Raw genomic sequence first — 18,574 nt, 5'->3', positions numbered from 1 at the left:
ACGTATGCCTTACAGGTGCTACATGAATTGTGCATTTGCAGCATTTTACATATTTGCGTGTATATTTTCTTCTATTTCTCTCATTACTATGACATCATTCTTTATACCCCTTTAAAGCAATTTTCAATGGTTCAAAATTGCCTGATGCGTAAAGTCTCAGCATAAACAAGTTACATTTCATGAAGAAAATGTTGGTTTGTCTATCCCACTAAATACTTCACCTGAATCCAGTAACCCCACTATTTTTGTTCTTTTTTCAAACTTTACCTGAGATGGTGACTTGGGACGAGTCGGAGTATGAGCTGGTGATGGTGCTAAAGGTGCTAAACTATGGTTAGGACTGGTCACTGGGCTACTGGGTGGAGATGGTTCTTCCGGTGGCGTTGGGGTCTTGGAAATTCTCAATGGGCCCGAGTCACTGTAACAGGACAACAAAGCATACAACAAGTTAGCTGGTGATACTGAAAGAAGATTCTATATAAGCCGAATCATTCGTTCTAAATAAAATCTAGACCCAAACTGCACTTCCTTCTTCCATTCACCAGCCAAACACACTTCACACACGCTTTTGGGACTTCCGCCATGTGAAGTATTATTCAAGTGAAAGCTCCAACATTCACTGCAATGCTAATTCACACAGTGCAAGCATACTTCCCTTGCAAATGCAATGACAAAATAGCCTTGTATTCGTAACATTTACCCTGAAACTGAGATAAAATACAAATGTTTGGAGACACTTATCCAGAAGGGCAATCCTGAGGTTGAAAAGTTTGTTCTGTATTACTTGTTTTATATTTAAACTATCTGCTTTTTTAAATTCTAAAACATAAGCAGGAATTACATTAGACAAATTATCAAGGGGTTAGATATGTATACAAATGCAACAACTAAACATGAAGATCAACAACAGACATGAGACAAATGCACAAGGATTGGCAATAACAATCAGCAAGGACAATTTTAAACATTGATTGGGTTTACCAGCTGGCAATAATTTTGCTTCATTTTATTTCTGGTCAGAAGACCAAGATCTAAGCCTGACAGCAGGACTAAAGCTCACATGGTTTAGTATTCCTAGCTACAATCAAAAACTAATCATTCATGTATATTAGATACATGCTTCAATCCTACCTCCATCTCCTTTGTCAACAGTAGCAAAAAACAGTGTGAAATAATATCAAACATTTGATAATATCCAACCGTTAATCATTTAAAACATTAAGCACACTTCAGTGAGATTGCATTAAAAAGCATTTCAAGAATCCAGTAGCAATTAAACTAGACTTGCAGAAACAATAACTAAACAGCAACAGAAAATAACTAAACAAGCAATGAGAATGCGCCTTTCAATCAAGCACACCCTTTGCATACCCCATAGACAATACTCTCTAATCCCCTTCCACAGATATGTACACTTGACCCTATTGTAGACGCTACCCCACCCAACTGAGCGCCTTCCACAGATCATGTACAACTTACTCTTTTATGGACCCGATCCCAATCATTTAAGCTCATTTCACAGCCTATGGACACTCCATCACATCAATTTTTACTCTACCCACTCAGACTCCTTTCTGCAGCCTATATACACTCAACTGTTTCGTTGATTATACTCCATCCATTTAATCTCCTTCCACAGCTGCTATTATACTCCAACATGGAGCTTTACTGGATTTTTATTTATCTGCAAAAGGAAGCAGGAGTCAGACCCACATTTTGCAGATATCACCATCATTCTGAGATGGAGATAAAAATGTAAATGATTTGGAGACATTAATCCAGAAGAACAATCCTGAGGTTAAAGAACTTGTTTCGTAATTAAACTTTTTAATTATGTTGCATCATTCCCTGATGCAATGCCTCTTCCTAGAGAACTGACATTAGCCATTGATATAAGTGCAGCATAGGAACAAGCAAACAATGAAGGCAACTGAGGCTTGGTCAAGCACAGTTTAGTTTCAGTATGCTAGTCAACAGTTTTGTAAAAGTCATAGAATGGGGGATTTGTTAATGTAGCATCTACATTAGATGGAGAACCATGATCTTTGAATCATACAATTGCGTATATACTGTATTCAGGTATCAGATATATTTGCATTCACAAACACACAGGCTTACATATACATGAACATACATCTATACATGTGGTTACACTCAAACACATCACTGCAATTAAAAGTCCCCGTAAAAAAAACTGATGTGAAACTATACACAAATAGGATCTCCATTAGCTTGATATCGGTTGAATATTCTCCCCTACAGAAGACTGTCCAAACTCATACATTTATTTACTAGATGATAGGATTGTATGAACACTAATACTAGTCAGAAACTGCAAATGGGACAATTTCATTCTCAACATGCAAACAATTCCTCCTTCATCTTTAAAAGGATAAGGGAGGCCTGTTATTGGGAGGTGAGATTCAAGAGCTCCATTTCAAGCAATGCTGCTGAATTAGTATAGAGCATGGTATCCAGACATTTACAGCAACAGATGATACCCTGCAGGGGAGACTTGCACCTCTCTACTCAGAGTTCTTCCATACGGATAAGCTGGATTCAGAACTCAAGCTCAAACATTACATTGTAAGCGACTTTCATGCACTAACATTAATCCTAATTTTCCTAGAAGGTTTGAACACTCAATTACATGGTCATATAGGAATGAGAACAGACCATTCAGCTTCTTCAGCCTGATGCATTCATTCAGATCTTAACTGGTACGTAACTAAATGAAACACCTTCACGATTTACCACAGTTAGTGCAGGGAGTGAATCTGTACTCTTGGTCTTCATTCTGCACACACTTGAGTCATTAAGGACAAAAGGGTGACTAGGAAGAGAACAGGACCCCTCAAAGATCAGCAAGACAGCCTATGAGTAGAACCGTCGGAGATGGGGGAGATACTTAATGAGAATTTTGCATCAGTGTTTACTGTTGAGAAGGACATGGAAGATACAGAATGTGGGGAAATAGATGGTGACATCTTGAAAAATGTTCATATTACAGAGGAGATGGTGCTTAATGTCTTAAAATGCAGAAAGGTGGATAAATCACCAGGACCTGATCAGATGTACCCTAGAACTCTGTGGGAACTAGGGAAGTGATTGGTGGGCCCCTTGTAGAGATATTTGTATCATCGATAGTCACAAATGAGGTGCTGGAAGACTGGAGGTTGGTTAACGTGGTTCCACTATTTAAGAAAGGTGGTAAGGAAAAGCCAGAGATCTATAGACCAGTGAGCCTGATTTGGATGGAGGGCTAGTTGTTAGACCAAATCCTGAGAGACAGGATTTACTTGTGTTTGGAAAGGCAAGGACTGATTAGGAATCGTCAACATAGCTTTGTGCATGGGAAATCATGTCTCATGAACTTTATTGAGTTTTTGAAGAAGTAACAAAGAGGATTGATGAGGCCAGAATGGTGAACGTGATCTATATGGACTTCAGTAAGGCGTTCAACAAGGTTCCTCATGGGAGACTGGTTAGCAAGGTTAAATCTCATGGAATACTGAGAGAACTAGCCATTTCGATACAGAACTGACTCGAAGGTAGAAGACAGAGGGTGGTAGTGGAGGGTTGTTTTTCAGACTGGAGGGCTGTGACCAGTGGTATGCCACAAGGATCGGTGCTGAGTCCACTACTTTTCACCATTTTTATAAATGATTTGGATGTCAACAAAGGAGGTATGTTTAGTAAGTTTGCAGATGACACCAAAATTGGAGGTGTAGTGGACAGTGAAGAAGTACCTCTGAGTACAACGGGATCTTGATCAGATGGGCGAGGAATGGCAGATGAGGTTTAATTTGTATAAATGCGAGGTGCTGCATTTTGGAAAGGCAAATCAGGGCAGGATTATACACTTAATAGTAAGGTCGTGGGGATTGTTGCTGAGCAAAGAGACCTTGGAATGCAGATTCATAGCTCCTTGAAAGTGAAGACTCAGGTTGATAGGGTGGTGAAGAAGGTGTTTAGTATGCTTTCCTTTATTGGTCAGAGCTTTGAGTATAGGAGTTGGGAAGTCATGTTACAACTATACAGCACATTGGTTCGGCCACTTTTGGAATATTGTGTGCAATTCTGGTCTCCCTCCTACAGGAAGGCTGATGTGAAACTTGAAAGGATTCAGAAAAGATTTACAAGCATGTTGCCAGTGTTGGAGGGTTTGAGCTATAGGGAGAGGCTGAATAGGCTGGAGTTGCTTTCCCTGGAGCGTCGGAGACTGGTGGGTGATCTTATAGAGGTTTATAAAATCATGAGGGGCATGGATAGGATAAATAGAAAAGGTCTTTTCCCTGGGATGTGAGAGTCAAAAACTAGAGGGCATAGGTTTAGACTGAAAGGGGAAAGATTTCTTATGGTATGGAATGAGCTGCGAGAGGAAGTGGTGGAGGTTGGTATAATTACAGCATCTGGATGGATATATGAATAGGAAGGATTTAGAGAGATGTGAGCCAAATGTTGGCAAATGGGATTAGATTAATTTAGGATATCTGGTTGGCAAAGACAAGTTGGATCGAAAAGTTTACTTCTGTGCTGTACATCTCGATGACTCCATCTGACCAACTGAGCTAATCAAACCCCACACGGCTAAATAATACCAATAAATATGATATTTTCAAAAAGATAAAGACTCCCTCAGTGGTATTTAGCGAAGAAAATGACTAGTAGTAGGGGTAGTGTGAGTAAAAAATTTAACGATAATTGAAAAGTAAAATTGAGTAGGTGAAATGCTGAAGGTTGGCCTGATCCAACCAATTTCTGTTGGGTGCTAGGGTTGTAGTAAAGGTACCCTCCTCCAGATTTACAAAATCAACTTTCATAGGGAACCTCTGAATGTAAAATTGGCCTGTAAGTTTGTCAAGAAGGTAGTACAAATTTATCTAAAACAGAGGCTTTGATGGATTTAAGTTTTCAATACATACGATACCTGGGTGCACCTTGGATACTAAATGCTTTATCAGCATGCTGCTCTCCGAGTTTACTCATAATTTCATAGAGTTTGTGACAGAGCTAGAAAACAGAAAGGAACAAAAATGACATGGTATGTCCAATTAAACTCATAAAGTGTCATGAACAGGCATTCTTGGTTCCAGATTCTCAAAATTTTCCATCAAGGAATAACACAAGGAAACATCAGTGTATAATTGCTACAAAATGCTTACTCACTGTAGAAGCTCATTTATTATTCAGTTAATTAAGTGAAAATACCATTCATATTATAAAGGATTCCTCTTTAAACCACAGAAAAAGAGATTTAAAAAATTAAGACTTTAGGTCGTCGTGCATTGTGCGACAGGAGAGTATATCATGGAATAGAGATCAGTGGGTCCATGAATGATGTGAGCCAGGAATTAGATATATTCACTGGTAAAATCCCTGATACACACACTCCAGTCTTACAAAGCTTTGTATCAGTCTCACATCATGACTTACTTGAAGGTTTTACTTCTTAAAATTTTCAATATTTTTTTCATGGTGAATAATTTATACTGTTCTTTAAGTTGAACTCTATACAAGTAGTGAGAAACAGGACAAAGTTTCTTGGAATGATGATGAATAATGATCCATTAAATATTCAATAATATTTCCAAGCACAAAGGATGTGAGATATGAGGAAATATCAGAGAGATCAGCAGAGAACACATTGAGAGGAACTTCATTACGGTGTCCAAATGATAGACAATAGACAATAGGTGCAGGAGTAGGCCATTCTGCGCTTCCAGCCTGCACCACCATTCATTACGATCATGGCTGATCATCCTCAATCAGTATCCTGTTCCTGCCTTATCTCCATAACCCTTGATTCCACTATCCTTGAGAGTTCTATCCAACTCTTTCTTAAATGAATCCAGAGACTGGGCCTCCACTGCCTCTGGGACAGAGCATTCCACACACCCACCACTCTCTGGGTGAAGAAGTTTCTCCCCATCTCTGTCCTAAATGGCCTATCCCTTATTTTTAAGGGGCTCACCCATCAGCAGAAACATGTTTCCTGCCTCCAGAGTGTCCAATCCTTTAATAATCTTACACGTCTCAATCAGATCCCCTCTTAGTCTTCTAAACTCAAGGGTATACAAGCCCAGTCACTCCAATCTTTCAACATAAGATAGTCCCGCCATTCCAGGAATTGACCTCGTGAACCTACGCTGCACTCCCTCAATAGCCAGAATATCTTTCCTCAAATTTGGAGACCAGCACTGCACACATCATTCCAGGTGCAGTCTCACCAGGCCCCTGTACAGCTGCAGAAGAACCTCTTTGCTTCTATACTCAATCCCTCTTGTTATGAAGGCCAGCATGCTATTAGCTTTCTTCACAACCTGCTGAACCTGCATGCTTACCTTCATTGACTGGTGATTTAATGACAAACCCAGAATTTTACCTGATAATAGGTGAAGGAAATAGAATGTATCAGAAAAAAACAAGTTACTGGAAAAGATATTACAAAGAACTTCTTTATTCAAGGTCATTGATTGTCAGAAATGTTAGCCAGGAATTGGCTGGGAGACTGAGGATAATGGTGTGAGAAGTGGATTCATGTACAGGCCAATGAGGCACATGCCAAAGGGCCCCAGCCAAGTTTCCTTCCCACCCCCATCCACCAGAATTAACACAACGATGCTCAAAGGAACACAGAATGCAGAGGATAGTCGGTAGTGACCTCACTGGGTTTCACCTGAAATAAAAAAAAAGGTGTGATATGATACAGCGCTCTCAGCCAGTGCTTTTAGCCAGGCGCTTTCATATTGATGTGAGGAATCAACAAATTCAATAAATGTTAGATATGGATTCTGTCACTCATTATTGTGTTCTTTGCCAAGCTCTGAATGCTATGCGTCACTTGACAACTTGATATGAATGTGTTTGCAACCCCTCTCCCACACTGGAGACCACAATAGGTATGGCCAAGAATACCAGAGGGTATGCAGACTGGTCATTTCATACAAATGCTGTCCCAAAGTACCAACACCTGTAGGGAAAGGCCACCATTTCTAGCTTTTCAGCCACAGAACACCTCTGGCGATACGTTTGCCATGTAATGAATCCTGCAAATATTAATGTTAACTGTAGTGAGTAGCACACAGCACTGGAATAAACTGAATTGCTTTGAGCCTTATGTAAAGCGAACTTTGCCCATTCATAATTGCAAAGTTTATGAATAAAATATATTTTTAGAAAAACAGTCACAGTTAATATAACATTTCTGTTGGGCTGCTTTGCAAATGGAGACAGACGAAAAACATTTCTTAAATAAATACAAACAATTACAGAGGTTAACAAGAAAGGATTTTAAAAAAAAAGATATTTAGTAATAAAAGCAGTGTTACAGAATGGGCAAAGCCCATAATTTGGTTCGACTATGGCTACATATAGCCACATATTATGCTGTATGTTATAAAATGGAATACTACTGATGAGATGTGAAGCATTGTGGGACTTGACTAACTCGACCATGTTCCTGTAGTTATTACAGCCACAGACCTTATGCTTACTCAGCATGACTGCGAGACCACAACTCACCACACCCCCCAGCCTTTAGCAGCATACAGGCAGCTAACTGACTGATTGTTGGGAGAAACAAGCCAGGGATCTGGTTGAATAAAAATAAAAATAAAATAAAAATCAGAAATCCCCTGGTCTTTGCCTTCCACCCACCAACCTCTGTACACATCGCATCATCCTCCGCCATTTCAGCCACCTACAAATGGACACCACCATCAGAGATATATTTCCATTCCCACCCCTATCAGCTTTCCATAAAAACCGTTCCCTCTGTGACTACCCCGTCAAGTCCAAGCCCCCTAACAACCCACCCTCCCCTCCCGGTACCTTCCCCTGCCACTGCAGGAATTGCAAAACCTGCGCCCACACCTCCCACCTCACCTCCATCCAAGGCCCCAAAGGAGCCTTCCACATCCATCAAAGTATCACCTGCATTTCCACACATGTCATTTACTGTATTCATTGCTCCCGATGCGGTCTCGTTTCAGAGAACATCTTTGGGACTCCCACACCAACCAACCCCACTATCCTGTGGCCAACCACTCCAACTCCCCCTCCCACTCTCCTGAGGACATGCAGGTCGTGGGCCTCTTCCATCGCCACTTCCTTACTACCCGATGCCTGGAGGAACAACATCTCATCTTTCGCTTCGGGACCCTCCAAACCCATGGCATCAATGTGGATTTCATTAGTTTCCTCATTTCCCCTCACCCCACCTTGCCCTAGTTCCAATTTTCCAGCTTAGCGCCACCCTCATGACTTGCCCCACTTATCAATCTACCTTCCCATCAATCCGCTCCACCCTCCTCTCTGACCTCTCATCATTACCTCCACCTCCATCCACCTATTGCACTCTCAGCTACCTTCTCCCCAGAACCCCCTCCCCTCTCCACCTCGAGGCTCCCTGCCTCATTCCCGATGAAAGGCTTTTGCCTAAAACGTCAATTTTCCTGTTCCTCGTGGGCTGCCTGACCTTCTGTGCTTTTCCAGCACCACACTCTCAGCTTGAGTTAATACACAGTTAAGCTAAAGTGCTTCTGCTGCCAACCTCCCATTCAGTATCTTCCAATATGTTATAGATATTCCACCTGACCCTGTTGCTTTATGGATATCAAGAAAATCAACATTTTAATAAATATTTATTACTCATCTCTATTTTGCCAATGATTTGATTGGATTCCCTACAGTGTGGAAACAGGCCCTTCAGCCCAACCCTCCAAAAAGTAACCCACCCAGACCTATTTCCCTCTGACTAATGTATCTCATACTCTGGGCAATTTAGCATGGCCAATTCACCTGACCTGCACATCTTTGAATTGTGAGAGGAAACCCACACAGGTACAGGGAGAACGTGCAAACTCCACACAGACAGTCAGCTGAGGCTGGAATTGAACCCAGGTCCCTTGTGCTGTTTGGCAGCAATGCTAACCACTGAGCCACCATGCCACCCCACAACATACTGTTTTCTACTTCAGAAATATGGTTTTTGATTGAGAATAAGGTTGTGTGTCCATTTATAAGTTAGTTATGGAGTAAGATTAACAACACAAATCTTATTAGCTTCACTGATGTTAAAGCTGGTCACAATTTCAGTTGCAGTTAACCATGGATCTAATTTAAGTCTCACAATCCAATGACAGAATTGACATTGCTAATGTATTCAGGACATCCACATGGAATCAACCAATTGCAACAGTCATATTGTGGCTAGGAGTGACCCAAGTAAATCTAATACAATCACTGGTCTGCAGAATCTTTTCAGATTAGGAAGCACATTTCCTGGATGTCCATTGGAGTTGTTGAGCCAAGTCTCAGACTCCCTGCTTCCCTCCAAAGCCCCACGCCCAGCAGAAAATTCATGCAGGATCACTCCTTCAGATCGCTAGCATCATTGGGTTCTCAGCCCAATATTAGCTTTGACTCTCCATTGAACTCTCTCCTACCTGCCCTATGTACCATAAAGTAATATAGATGCGATAAGTGAGTGGGCAAAGATTTGGCAAATGGTGTGTAATGTGGGAAAAAGTGCAATTGTCCATTTTTGCAGAAAGGTTGAAAAAGAATCATGCTACTGAAATGGTGAGCAATTGTAGAGCTCTGAGATGCAGAGGGATTTGGACATTCTGATGCATGAATTGAAAAAAAAGGATGAAGGATGTACAGCAAGTAAATGGAAAGCTCTTTGAATATTACCTTTTATTGCAAAGGGGAGTTGTATACAAAGGCAGGAGGGGTGGTTATGCTGCAGTTATACAGGGCATCGTGAAACCATATTTGGAGTACTGTGTACAGTATTAGTTAGACCTTACTTAAGAGAGAATGTAAATTCATTGGAAAACGTTGGGAGGAGGTTTACTAGGTGAATATCTGGGATGGGCAGATTATCCTAAGAGGAAAAGGTTGCAATGGCTAGTCTTGTATCTGCTGGAGTTAAGAAGAGTAAGAGTGACTTGATTGAAACATATAAGATCCTGAGGGTCTTTGATAGTATAGATGTGGAAAGAATGTTTCCTATTGGACCTTAAGATCATAAGTCTTTAGAGCACAAGTAGACCAATCTGTCACCAAGTATCGTCTGCCATTCAATGAGATCATCCAATAATCTCCAACTCCACTTTTTAATTTATCCTATAATCTTAATGACTATAAATCTGTCAATCACAGCCTTGAATATACTTAGTGACCCAGTCTCATCAGCACTATGTAGTACAGATTCATCAGCCTCTGAGAAAGAGACTGGTATCCTGTTATAAAGTCACTCTTTATTTACACATGGAGAGTCCTTGAAACTGATCCAGCTTCCTCAGATCCACTCTCAGGAATGTCTGACATTCCTGTTCTTACCTGATATCCAGAACAGCCCAGTCAGGGAACTCATATTCTGTGAGGTCCACCTGGCTGACTTCATTACCACTACAGAGTCTAGAATAGAAGTCACTATTTAAAAAAGGAAGGGAGCCAGACAGGGTTGAAGTGAACATTTTTTTTTGGAGAGTCATTGAGTCTTTGGAATTCTTTTCCAGAAAAGATAGTGGAAGCACAGCCTTTGATTATTTTTTAAGGCAGAGGTGGACAGTTAGCAAGGAGGTGAAAGGTTAACTTAGGTAGGCAGAAATGTAAAGTAACAAAATCAGCCATGATCTTATTGTATGGTAGAACAAGGTTGAGATCCTGAGTGAGCTTCTGCTCCTAATTCATATGTGTATATGTATAAAGAGTTAATGTGAATGCATAAATTAAATATAGTGCACATCATCCTTGGGAAGCCAAAGAGTCATAGAGTTGGACCACGTGGAAACAAACCCTTCGGTCCAACTTGCCCATGCTGAACTGATATCCTAAATCAATCTAATCCCATTTGCCAGCATTTGGCCCAGATCCCCCTAAATGCTTCCTATTCATGTACTCATCCAAATACCTTTTAAATGCAGTAATTGTACCAGCCTCCATCACTTTCTCTGGCAGCTCTTTCTATACACCCTCTGTTTGGAAATGATGCTGCTCAGATCTCTTTTAAATCTTTCTCCTGTCACTTCAAACTGTGCCCCCTAGTTTTGGACTTCCCTACCCTGGGAAAAAGACCTTGCTTATTCACCCTATCTATCCCCTTCATGATTTTATAAACGTCTTTAAGGTCACAATGATGGAAAATCAATTACCACTAAGAAATGGTTTCTTCTAGCAGCTTTGTTGCAGATGTAACATCTTGGCCTGTATATAGTTACCGTTTACTATGTTCAAATTTAAAAAGGTACATTTGATCCTATAATCAAAAGAATCCTGCAATTTTACCAGCCTTGCACTTTAACCCAATTACAGTATAATCTGCATGAACTGGACATGTCCCAATTGAAACAGGAATCTCCATTGTGAAAGTGCAGAATTTCCCCAAGAAGAACCTGTTGCTATAGCCCCCTCTAATGGCAGAGAAATCTCATTTGTGTGGTACATTATTAACATCTAAAATGACCACATTGCTGCTACAAGCTTGAATGAGTAGATTAACAATGTCCACATTCAATTAATTGCCTAGCTGCATTAAACCAGGTCTTCAAAAACGAACACATCATTTACAAGTTGCAAGTTGCTATTGTAACAGTTACACAACCGATTGTGTCCTCAACACAATGAGATGAATTAATCAAAGCTCTAGTCCCCACTACTCACATCATCCAAATTTTCCTGGGTACTAACTGTAGCAATCAAATACCATTGCCCATGACCATAAGAAACATGTGCAAGCAGTCACCACTTCTGAATATATTAAGAGCAATTTCAGGTTGTCCAAGCAGCTACCTGCTCCTCATTTGAGGTGCAATTACATGTCATTAGCTCATTTCAGGTAATATCACCAGCTCTAACTTCACCATCCAACAAACCACCAAACAAACCCCACACTGTGGCTTCTAGAAGTCCTGTGATTGCTGCTTACAAACAAGGTCAAAGACATCTTCTATCATGGCCTGCTAAGGCCGAGACTGTGGAACATGGTACTGGATTAGTGGTGCTGGAAGAGCACAGCAGTTCAGGCAGCATCCGAGGAGCAGTAAAATTGATGTTTCGGGCAAAAGCCCTTCATCAGGAATAAAGGCTGAGAGCCTGAAGGGTGGAGAGATAAGCTAGAGGAGGGTGGGGGTGGGGAGAAAGTAGCATAGAGTACAATAGGTGAGTGGGGAGGGGATGAAGGCGATAGGTCAGGGAGGAGGGTGGAGTGGATAGGTGGAAAAGAAGATAGGCAGGTAGGACAAGTCATGGGGGCAGTGCTGAACTGGAAGTTTGGAACTGGGGTGAGGTGGGGGAAGGGGAAATGAGGAAACTGTTGAAGTCCACATTGATGCCCTGGGGTTGAAGTGTTCCAAGGCGGAAGATGAGGCATTCTTCCTCCAGGCGTCTGATGGTGAGGGAGCAGCAGTGAAGGAGGCCCAGGACCTCCATGTCCTCGGCAAAATGGGAGGGGGAGTTGAAATGTTGGGCCACAGGGTGGTGTGGTTGATTGGTGCGGGTGTCCCGGAGATGTTCCCTAAAGCGCTCTGCTAGGAGACGTCATCGGAGACAGGATTAGGGAATGAAAAAACAGAATCTTATGTATAAAGAGATGAGGAACAGCAGGTGGCCATTTCAAAATTGTAAGCCTGCTTCTCCATTCAACATGATCCTGGCTAATTCTCAACACAATGCCCCATTCCTGCCTTCTCTGTATTCTCCTTTAATATCTAAACGTGTATCAATTGCTCACTTGAATATACTCAGTGACCTGACATCCACAGCTTCTGTGGTGGTGAATTCCTTGGGTTGGTCACCTTCTGAATGTAGAAATGTTTCTTCATCTCAGTCCTAATGGCTCACTCTATTATATCCTGACTGTGTCCCTGGTTCTAGATTGCCAACCAGGGGAAACATCTTCCCTGCATCTAGCCCTGTTAGAATGTTATACATTTCAATCAGATTACTTCTCAATCTTCTAAACTCTAACAAATACCGACTCAGTGGAAGAATCTCTCTCTCATAGGATATGCCTGCCATTTTCTGGTATCAGCCAAGTGAACCTTGTTGTGCACTCCCTCAATGACAAGTATATCTTCTCTTAGGTAGGGAGACCAAAACTGCATGCAATACCCCAGGCATGCTCTTACCAAGGCCATGTATTAATTCAGTAAGACATGCCTACTTCTGAACTCAAATCACATTATAATACAACACCAGGTTACAGTCCAACAGGTTTACTTGAAAGCACTAGCTTTCAGAGCATCACTCCTTCATCAGGTGGTTGATGTAGGAGCAGCGCTCCGAAAGCTAGTGCTTCCAATTAAACCTGTTGGACTATAACCTGGTGTTATGTGAGTTTTTAACTTTGTACATCCCAGTCCAACTCTGGTATCTCCAAATCACATTATAACATATTAGTCAAATGAAAATTAAAATAGAGGGCATGATAACCTCTCTATGCATCAGCACTGTTCAGCTTTCTTATACTGCTGATGGTGGGTCAGACTGCTCTTGTTCTCTCTTTCTCTCTCTGTTGAATCGTTTCCATAATAGTGGCAGAGGGCAAGCTCAACAAGTAAATGGAGGGACAAAGGATGAAACTTTCTTCCATATTTCAAAACATGTCTTGGTTGCATCAGCCTCCATGTGACCTCAATGGGTAAGACAGACTGAATAAACAAACTGTTAATATCTGTCACACTAACAAAAAGCTGAGCACTACACAGCTCTTTCAGTACCCATGTCACCCCCAGTGTTTCTGAGGCAAAAATCTACTCACCACTGCAATCTCCTTGTGAAATTTTGACTCTATACAGCTGATGTTTCTGAAGGTGCTGACATAGAAACCAACCCGGCTGCGAAAGAAATCACAAATGGTCAGTGAAGCTCACCTTCTTGTTTCAATTGCACATAAAGTTGTACATTAGACCACACCAAATGATTTTCAATATGGAACAAACTGTTAATATTGGTTTTAACATTCCAAAGACAGGCCTTTGCATGTGCTCTGAGAGCTGGCTTTAATACTGTGGCTGGATTCCCCCACCACCTCACTCCCACCCAGGGTTGAACGTGCTCTAATAAAAACAGGTGCTGAAGAGACTCAGTAGGTCAAGCAGTGTCTGTGTAGAGAGAAATAGAACGGAAGAAGAAAAGTCCCACTTGCCTCGGAAGGTTAACTCTGTTTCTGTCTCCACAGGTGCTGCCAGACTTGCTGAGGACTTTCTGTTTTCATTTCAAATCTCCAGCATCTGTAGTATTTTACTTTAATTTGGGTGAACCTGTTTTTTTCTGAAACTAACATCTTGAGTCTTTTACGACTTTCATTTCAATAAATTGTTTTGAAACAAGATCCTGATCTTCTTTTGAGTCTGGAGATTTCCCAGTCACTACAGGCCTGTACAGAGGGAGGCCCAGTGGCGAAAGATGGAGTCTGAGGATTGGCAACTTCGACCATGGTTGGGTCTGGCACTGGCGGTGGCACAGCAGTGGCAGAGGGTCATCACGGCGCCAATGACGAGGTGGGCCCAGCGGCGAGTGATGTGACTTTCTCATTGGTGGATCCAGTGCAGGTGACACAATGCAGTGGCGGAGGAGAATGGCCCAGCAGCAAAAGATGGCGCCTGTAGAGTGGCCACTTCAGCATTGGTTGAGTCTGGTGTAGATGGTGGTGAGGGGGTGGTGGAGGGATGGGGGCACAGATGTCATTGATGTTGAGCTGGATCAGGACTGATAGACTCTCTTTAGGATATAGCTTTCTTTATTTTTTATTCTTAAGTTATTCAAACTGATGGCATATCATGTCGACAGTCGAAAAACTTTTCACTGCATCTTACTGTTTTATTCACATTAAATTACACATGACAATAAAAGTCATTCGTTCATTCATAGACCGTAGAGGTGTACAGCTGAGGAATGGGCCCTTCAGCCCACGATGTTGTGCCAAACATGACGCTAACTTAAACAAATTCTTTCTGCCTGCCCTTGGTTCATGTCCCTCCATTCCTTGCATATTCATATGTTGAAAAGTGTGGCGCTGGAAAAGCACAGCAAGTCAGACAGCACCCGAAGAGTAGGAAAGTCGATGTTTCAGGGCATTTCATCTCTGGGAAAAAGATTCTGACCATTAATCCTACCTGTGCACCTCATAATTTTATAGACTTCTATCAAGTCTCCCCTCAGCCTCTGCTGCTCCAGAGAGAACAACCTGAGTTTTCCTAGCCTCTCCTTACAGCTAATCTATTTCAGGCAGCATCCTGGTAAACCTCTTCTTCACCATCTCCAAAGCCTCCATGTCCTTCTTGTAATGTGGCAACCAGAATTGAATGCAATACTCTAAGTGTTGCCGAACCAAACACTCATAAAGCTGCAAAAGACATCCTTACTTTGGTGTTCAATTCCCTGATCAATAAAGGCAAGCATACCATATGCCTTCTTCGCCACCCTATCTACTTGAGTGGCCACTTTCAGAGAGCAATGGGCTTGAACCCCAAGATCCCTCTGTACCTCAATGGTGTTCAGGGTGCTGCCATTAATTGTATACTTTTCCTTAACATTTGATCTCCCAAAGTGCAGCAGCTCACTGTTACTTGGATTAAACTCCATCTGCCATTTCTCCACCCATATCTGCATCTGATCTACATCCTGCTGTATCCTTTGACAACCTTCTACACTATCCACAACTCCACTGTTCCTCACATTGTCTGCAAACCTACTAAGTCATTCATACTACATTTTCATCCAAGTCATTTATGTGTACCACAAACAGCAGAGGTCCCAGTATGGATTCCTATGGAACACCACTAGTTACAGACCTCTCACCTGAAAAACACCCTCTGCCACTATCCTCTGCCTTCTACAGGCAAGCAAATTCTGAATCCATGCAGCCAAATCACCATGGATCCTATGCATCTTAATCTTCTGGATGAGTCTACCATAAGGGACCTTGTCAAAAGCCATACTAAAATCCATGCAGTCAACATCCACTGCTCTACCCTGATTGATTGATTTATTCATTCATTCCTGGCTCACAGCTATTGAAATATGTTTATTCCTTCACGGGCTGTGGTTGTTGCTGGTTTGGTCAACATTTATTGTCCATCTCCTATTTAGAAGGTGGTTGGGCACTGCCTGCTTGAAGCACTCCAGTCTCTGGGGTGTATGTCCATCCACAATTGTGCTAGCAAGGGAGCTCCAGGGTTTTGACTGCAGTGAAGGGGTCTTTAACTGGCTCAGGGTGTTACATCTGCTGCATCAGAAGGGAGGTTCCGCCTCTGAAAGCTGCTGTTAAAACAGTTGGTCAGTATTTTTCTAGACCTCGCAGCATCACAGGTCGAGGTGGCCATTTCTGAGGCTACAGTGTTTGGGGGTGGAAGGGAAATGCAGGTGCTGGGAGCTGATGGGACCTCCACTGAGCCCAGGTTTTCTGGGAAGTAAAATTCCATCTGCTTGCCTGTCACCAGCCTGAGCAATGAATGCTACTGAGCTTTACACTTGGCTCCGGCCTCTGACCACTCGTGGGTTAAATCCCAATGACCATCAAGTCTCCACCAAAGCAAGTAAGACTGTGGTTGGGGTGGAGGGAGCAGGCAGGTAGGTGCCCAGAATGTTACCTCTGTGACTGATGCCCAATTTAATATCCCCTGCCAACCCATCCCGGGGGTTAAAATTCAACTCGGAGAAAGTGAGGACTGCAGAGATCAGAGTCAAGAATGTGATGCTGGAAAAGTATTGCAGGCCAGGCAGCATCTGAGGAGCAGGAGAATTGACGTTTTGGGCAAAAGCCCTTCATTCCTGATGAAAGGCTTATGCCTGAAACATCAATTCTCCTGCTCCTCGGATGCTGTCTGACTGGCTGTGCTTTTCCAGCACCACACTCTTGATTAAAATTCAAACCCAATGCTGTGAAGTCAGACATGGAGATCAATGATTTTCCTTTCCAAATTTATCCTATTTCTTCTATCACTTTTTTAATTTGGAGAAAGATTTTTTGATACAGCAAGCTTAGGGGAAATATAGGCATCTCAAGGCTTGATAGAAGGAGATTGAATAACGTAATAATAACCAGCCGCAGTGGAAATAACTCGGCATATCAGTTCCTGTGGCGAAAGAAACATTGTTAATGTTTCAGATCGATACCCTTTTCATTAAAATAGGAAAATTGTAATTATAACTGGTTTTATGTAAGTGAGAGGAGGTTGGGTAGAACACAGAACAAAGGCAAGTATTGTGATCCGTCGAAAGGCAGCAGAGATTGAACGAAAAAAGTCTGAATCATGAATGATCAAAAGCAGTGGAACAAGTAAAGAAATAAAAGATGGAGGAGTGAATGGCAGATTGATGAACAGCTGTCATGTGAAAGTAAAAAGACGGAAAGACTAAATCCAGCAAAATATAATTAGGATCAAGGATGAGTTGAAAGTGGTATTCTCTCAGTTGTTGGGAAGGTGTTGGGTCCCTTGCATTTTGATTTATATAAATGATTTGGAGATGGATGTTGAGGGCAAAAACACTAAATTTGCAGATGATTTTAAGCTCGGGAGAATAGTGAATTGTCAGCATGATGCCGAGTCACTTCAAAGGGACATTGACAAGTTGGCCAAATGAGCCCAGTAGATGAATTCGATGTAGAGAAATGGAACGTATTGCATTTTGTTAGAAGAAACATGGAGAGACAATACAGGCTGAATGGTACAACCTTGAGGGGAGCAGAGGGATCTTGGCCTTCATGTGCATTATTCTCTGAAAGAGACCAGTCAAACTGAAACAGTTGCTAAGAAGGCTTATAGGATCCTTGGGTTTATAAGTGGAAGTGTAGATTATAAAGGCAAGGAAATGATACCATGCCCTACAAATCATTGGTCAGACCACATTTGGAGTATTGTGTTTAGTTGTGGGCAACTTATCTAAGAAAGGATGTTAAAACCTTGGAGAGAGTACAGGGGAGATTTACGAGAATGATACCAGAAATGAAGGATTTTAGATACAAGGAAAGGTTAAGAGAAATTGGACTTATTCCCCTTGGAGCAGAGAAAATTAAGAGGTGACCTCAATGGGGTGTTCATAATTATAAATAATTTTGACAGGGTAAAAAAGGATATTTTGTTTCCACTAGTTGGTATGTCGGTAACTAGGGGTCACAATTGCAAGATTATCATCAAGAGATTGAAGAGTGAGGTGAGGAGAAACCTCTTTACTCAGAGAATTGATTAAGATTTGGAGTGCACTGTCGTGTAGAGTGGTGGAAGTGGATTCCAGCAGAGGTTTCAAAAGAGAGCTGGATGTACATTTGAATCTGATGAATTTCGAGGGCCACAGCGATCGGGCTGGAGACTGGGACTCAATGGGCAGCTCTTTCAGGAAACGGTACAGACATCTTGAGTTGAATAGGCTCCTTCTGTAGTGCAAAAATCTGTGATCCTCTGATTCAGTATTGAGTCTCCAGAGATAGAAAGTGATTAATGGAAAAATAAGGTAGTGTTTTGCAAGATTGCAGTGTGGAGGGGTGGGGACAAAAAGGTCAGAGTGGTGAATTAAAATGGCAGCTATTTAAAGAGTATAATATTTGGTGACTGAGTGGAGG

At 41.8% G+C, this 18,574-nt stretch overlaps 1 protein-coding gene across 5 annotated transcripts in view; it reads right to left on the bottom strand.

Moving 5' to 3' along the window:
• Positions 1-18,574, bottom strand: part of amph (amphiphysin) — a 222,572-nt gene that overhangs the window by 81,460 nt on the left and 122,538 nt on the right. For all 5 annotated transcript variants that reach the window (XM_072571182.1, XM_072571180.1, XM_072571181.1 and 2 more), the window contains exons 8-10: positions 13,772-13,847; positions 4,931-5,013; positions 268-418 (exon numbers count right to left, since the gene is read on the bottom strand). In XM_072571182.1, the coding sequence (XP_072427283.1) occupies positions 268-418; positions 4,931-5,013; positions 13,772-13,847 (310 nt within the window). The remainder of the gene's footprint in view (positions 1-267; positions 419-4,930; positions 5,014-13,771; positions 13,848-18,574) is intronic.

The sequence above is a fragment of the Chiloscyllium punctatum genome, chromosome 5 (genome assembly GCF_047496795.1).
Source record: "Chiloscyllium punctatum isolate Juve2018m chromosome 5, sChiPun1.3, whole genome shotgun sequence".
NCBI classification, from domain to species: domain Eukaryota; kingdom Metazoa; phylum Chordata; class Chondrichthyes; order Orectolobiformes; family Hemiscylliidae; genus Chiloscyllium; species Chiloscyllium punctatum.
Note: the sequence above shows the minus strand (reverse complement) of the source record. Positions and strands in the feature narration are given on the sequence as shown.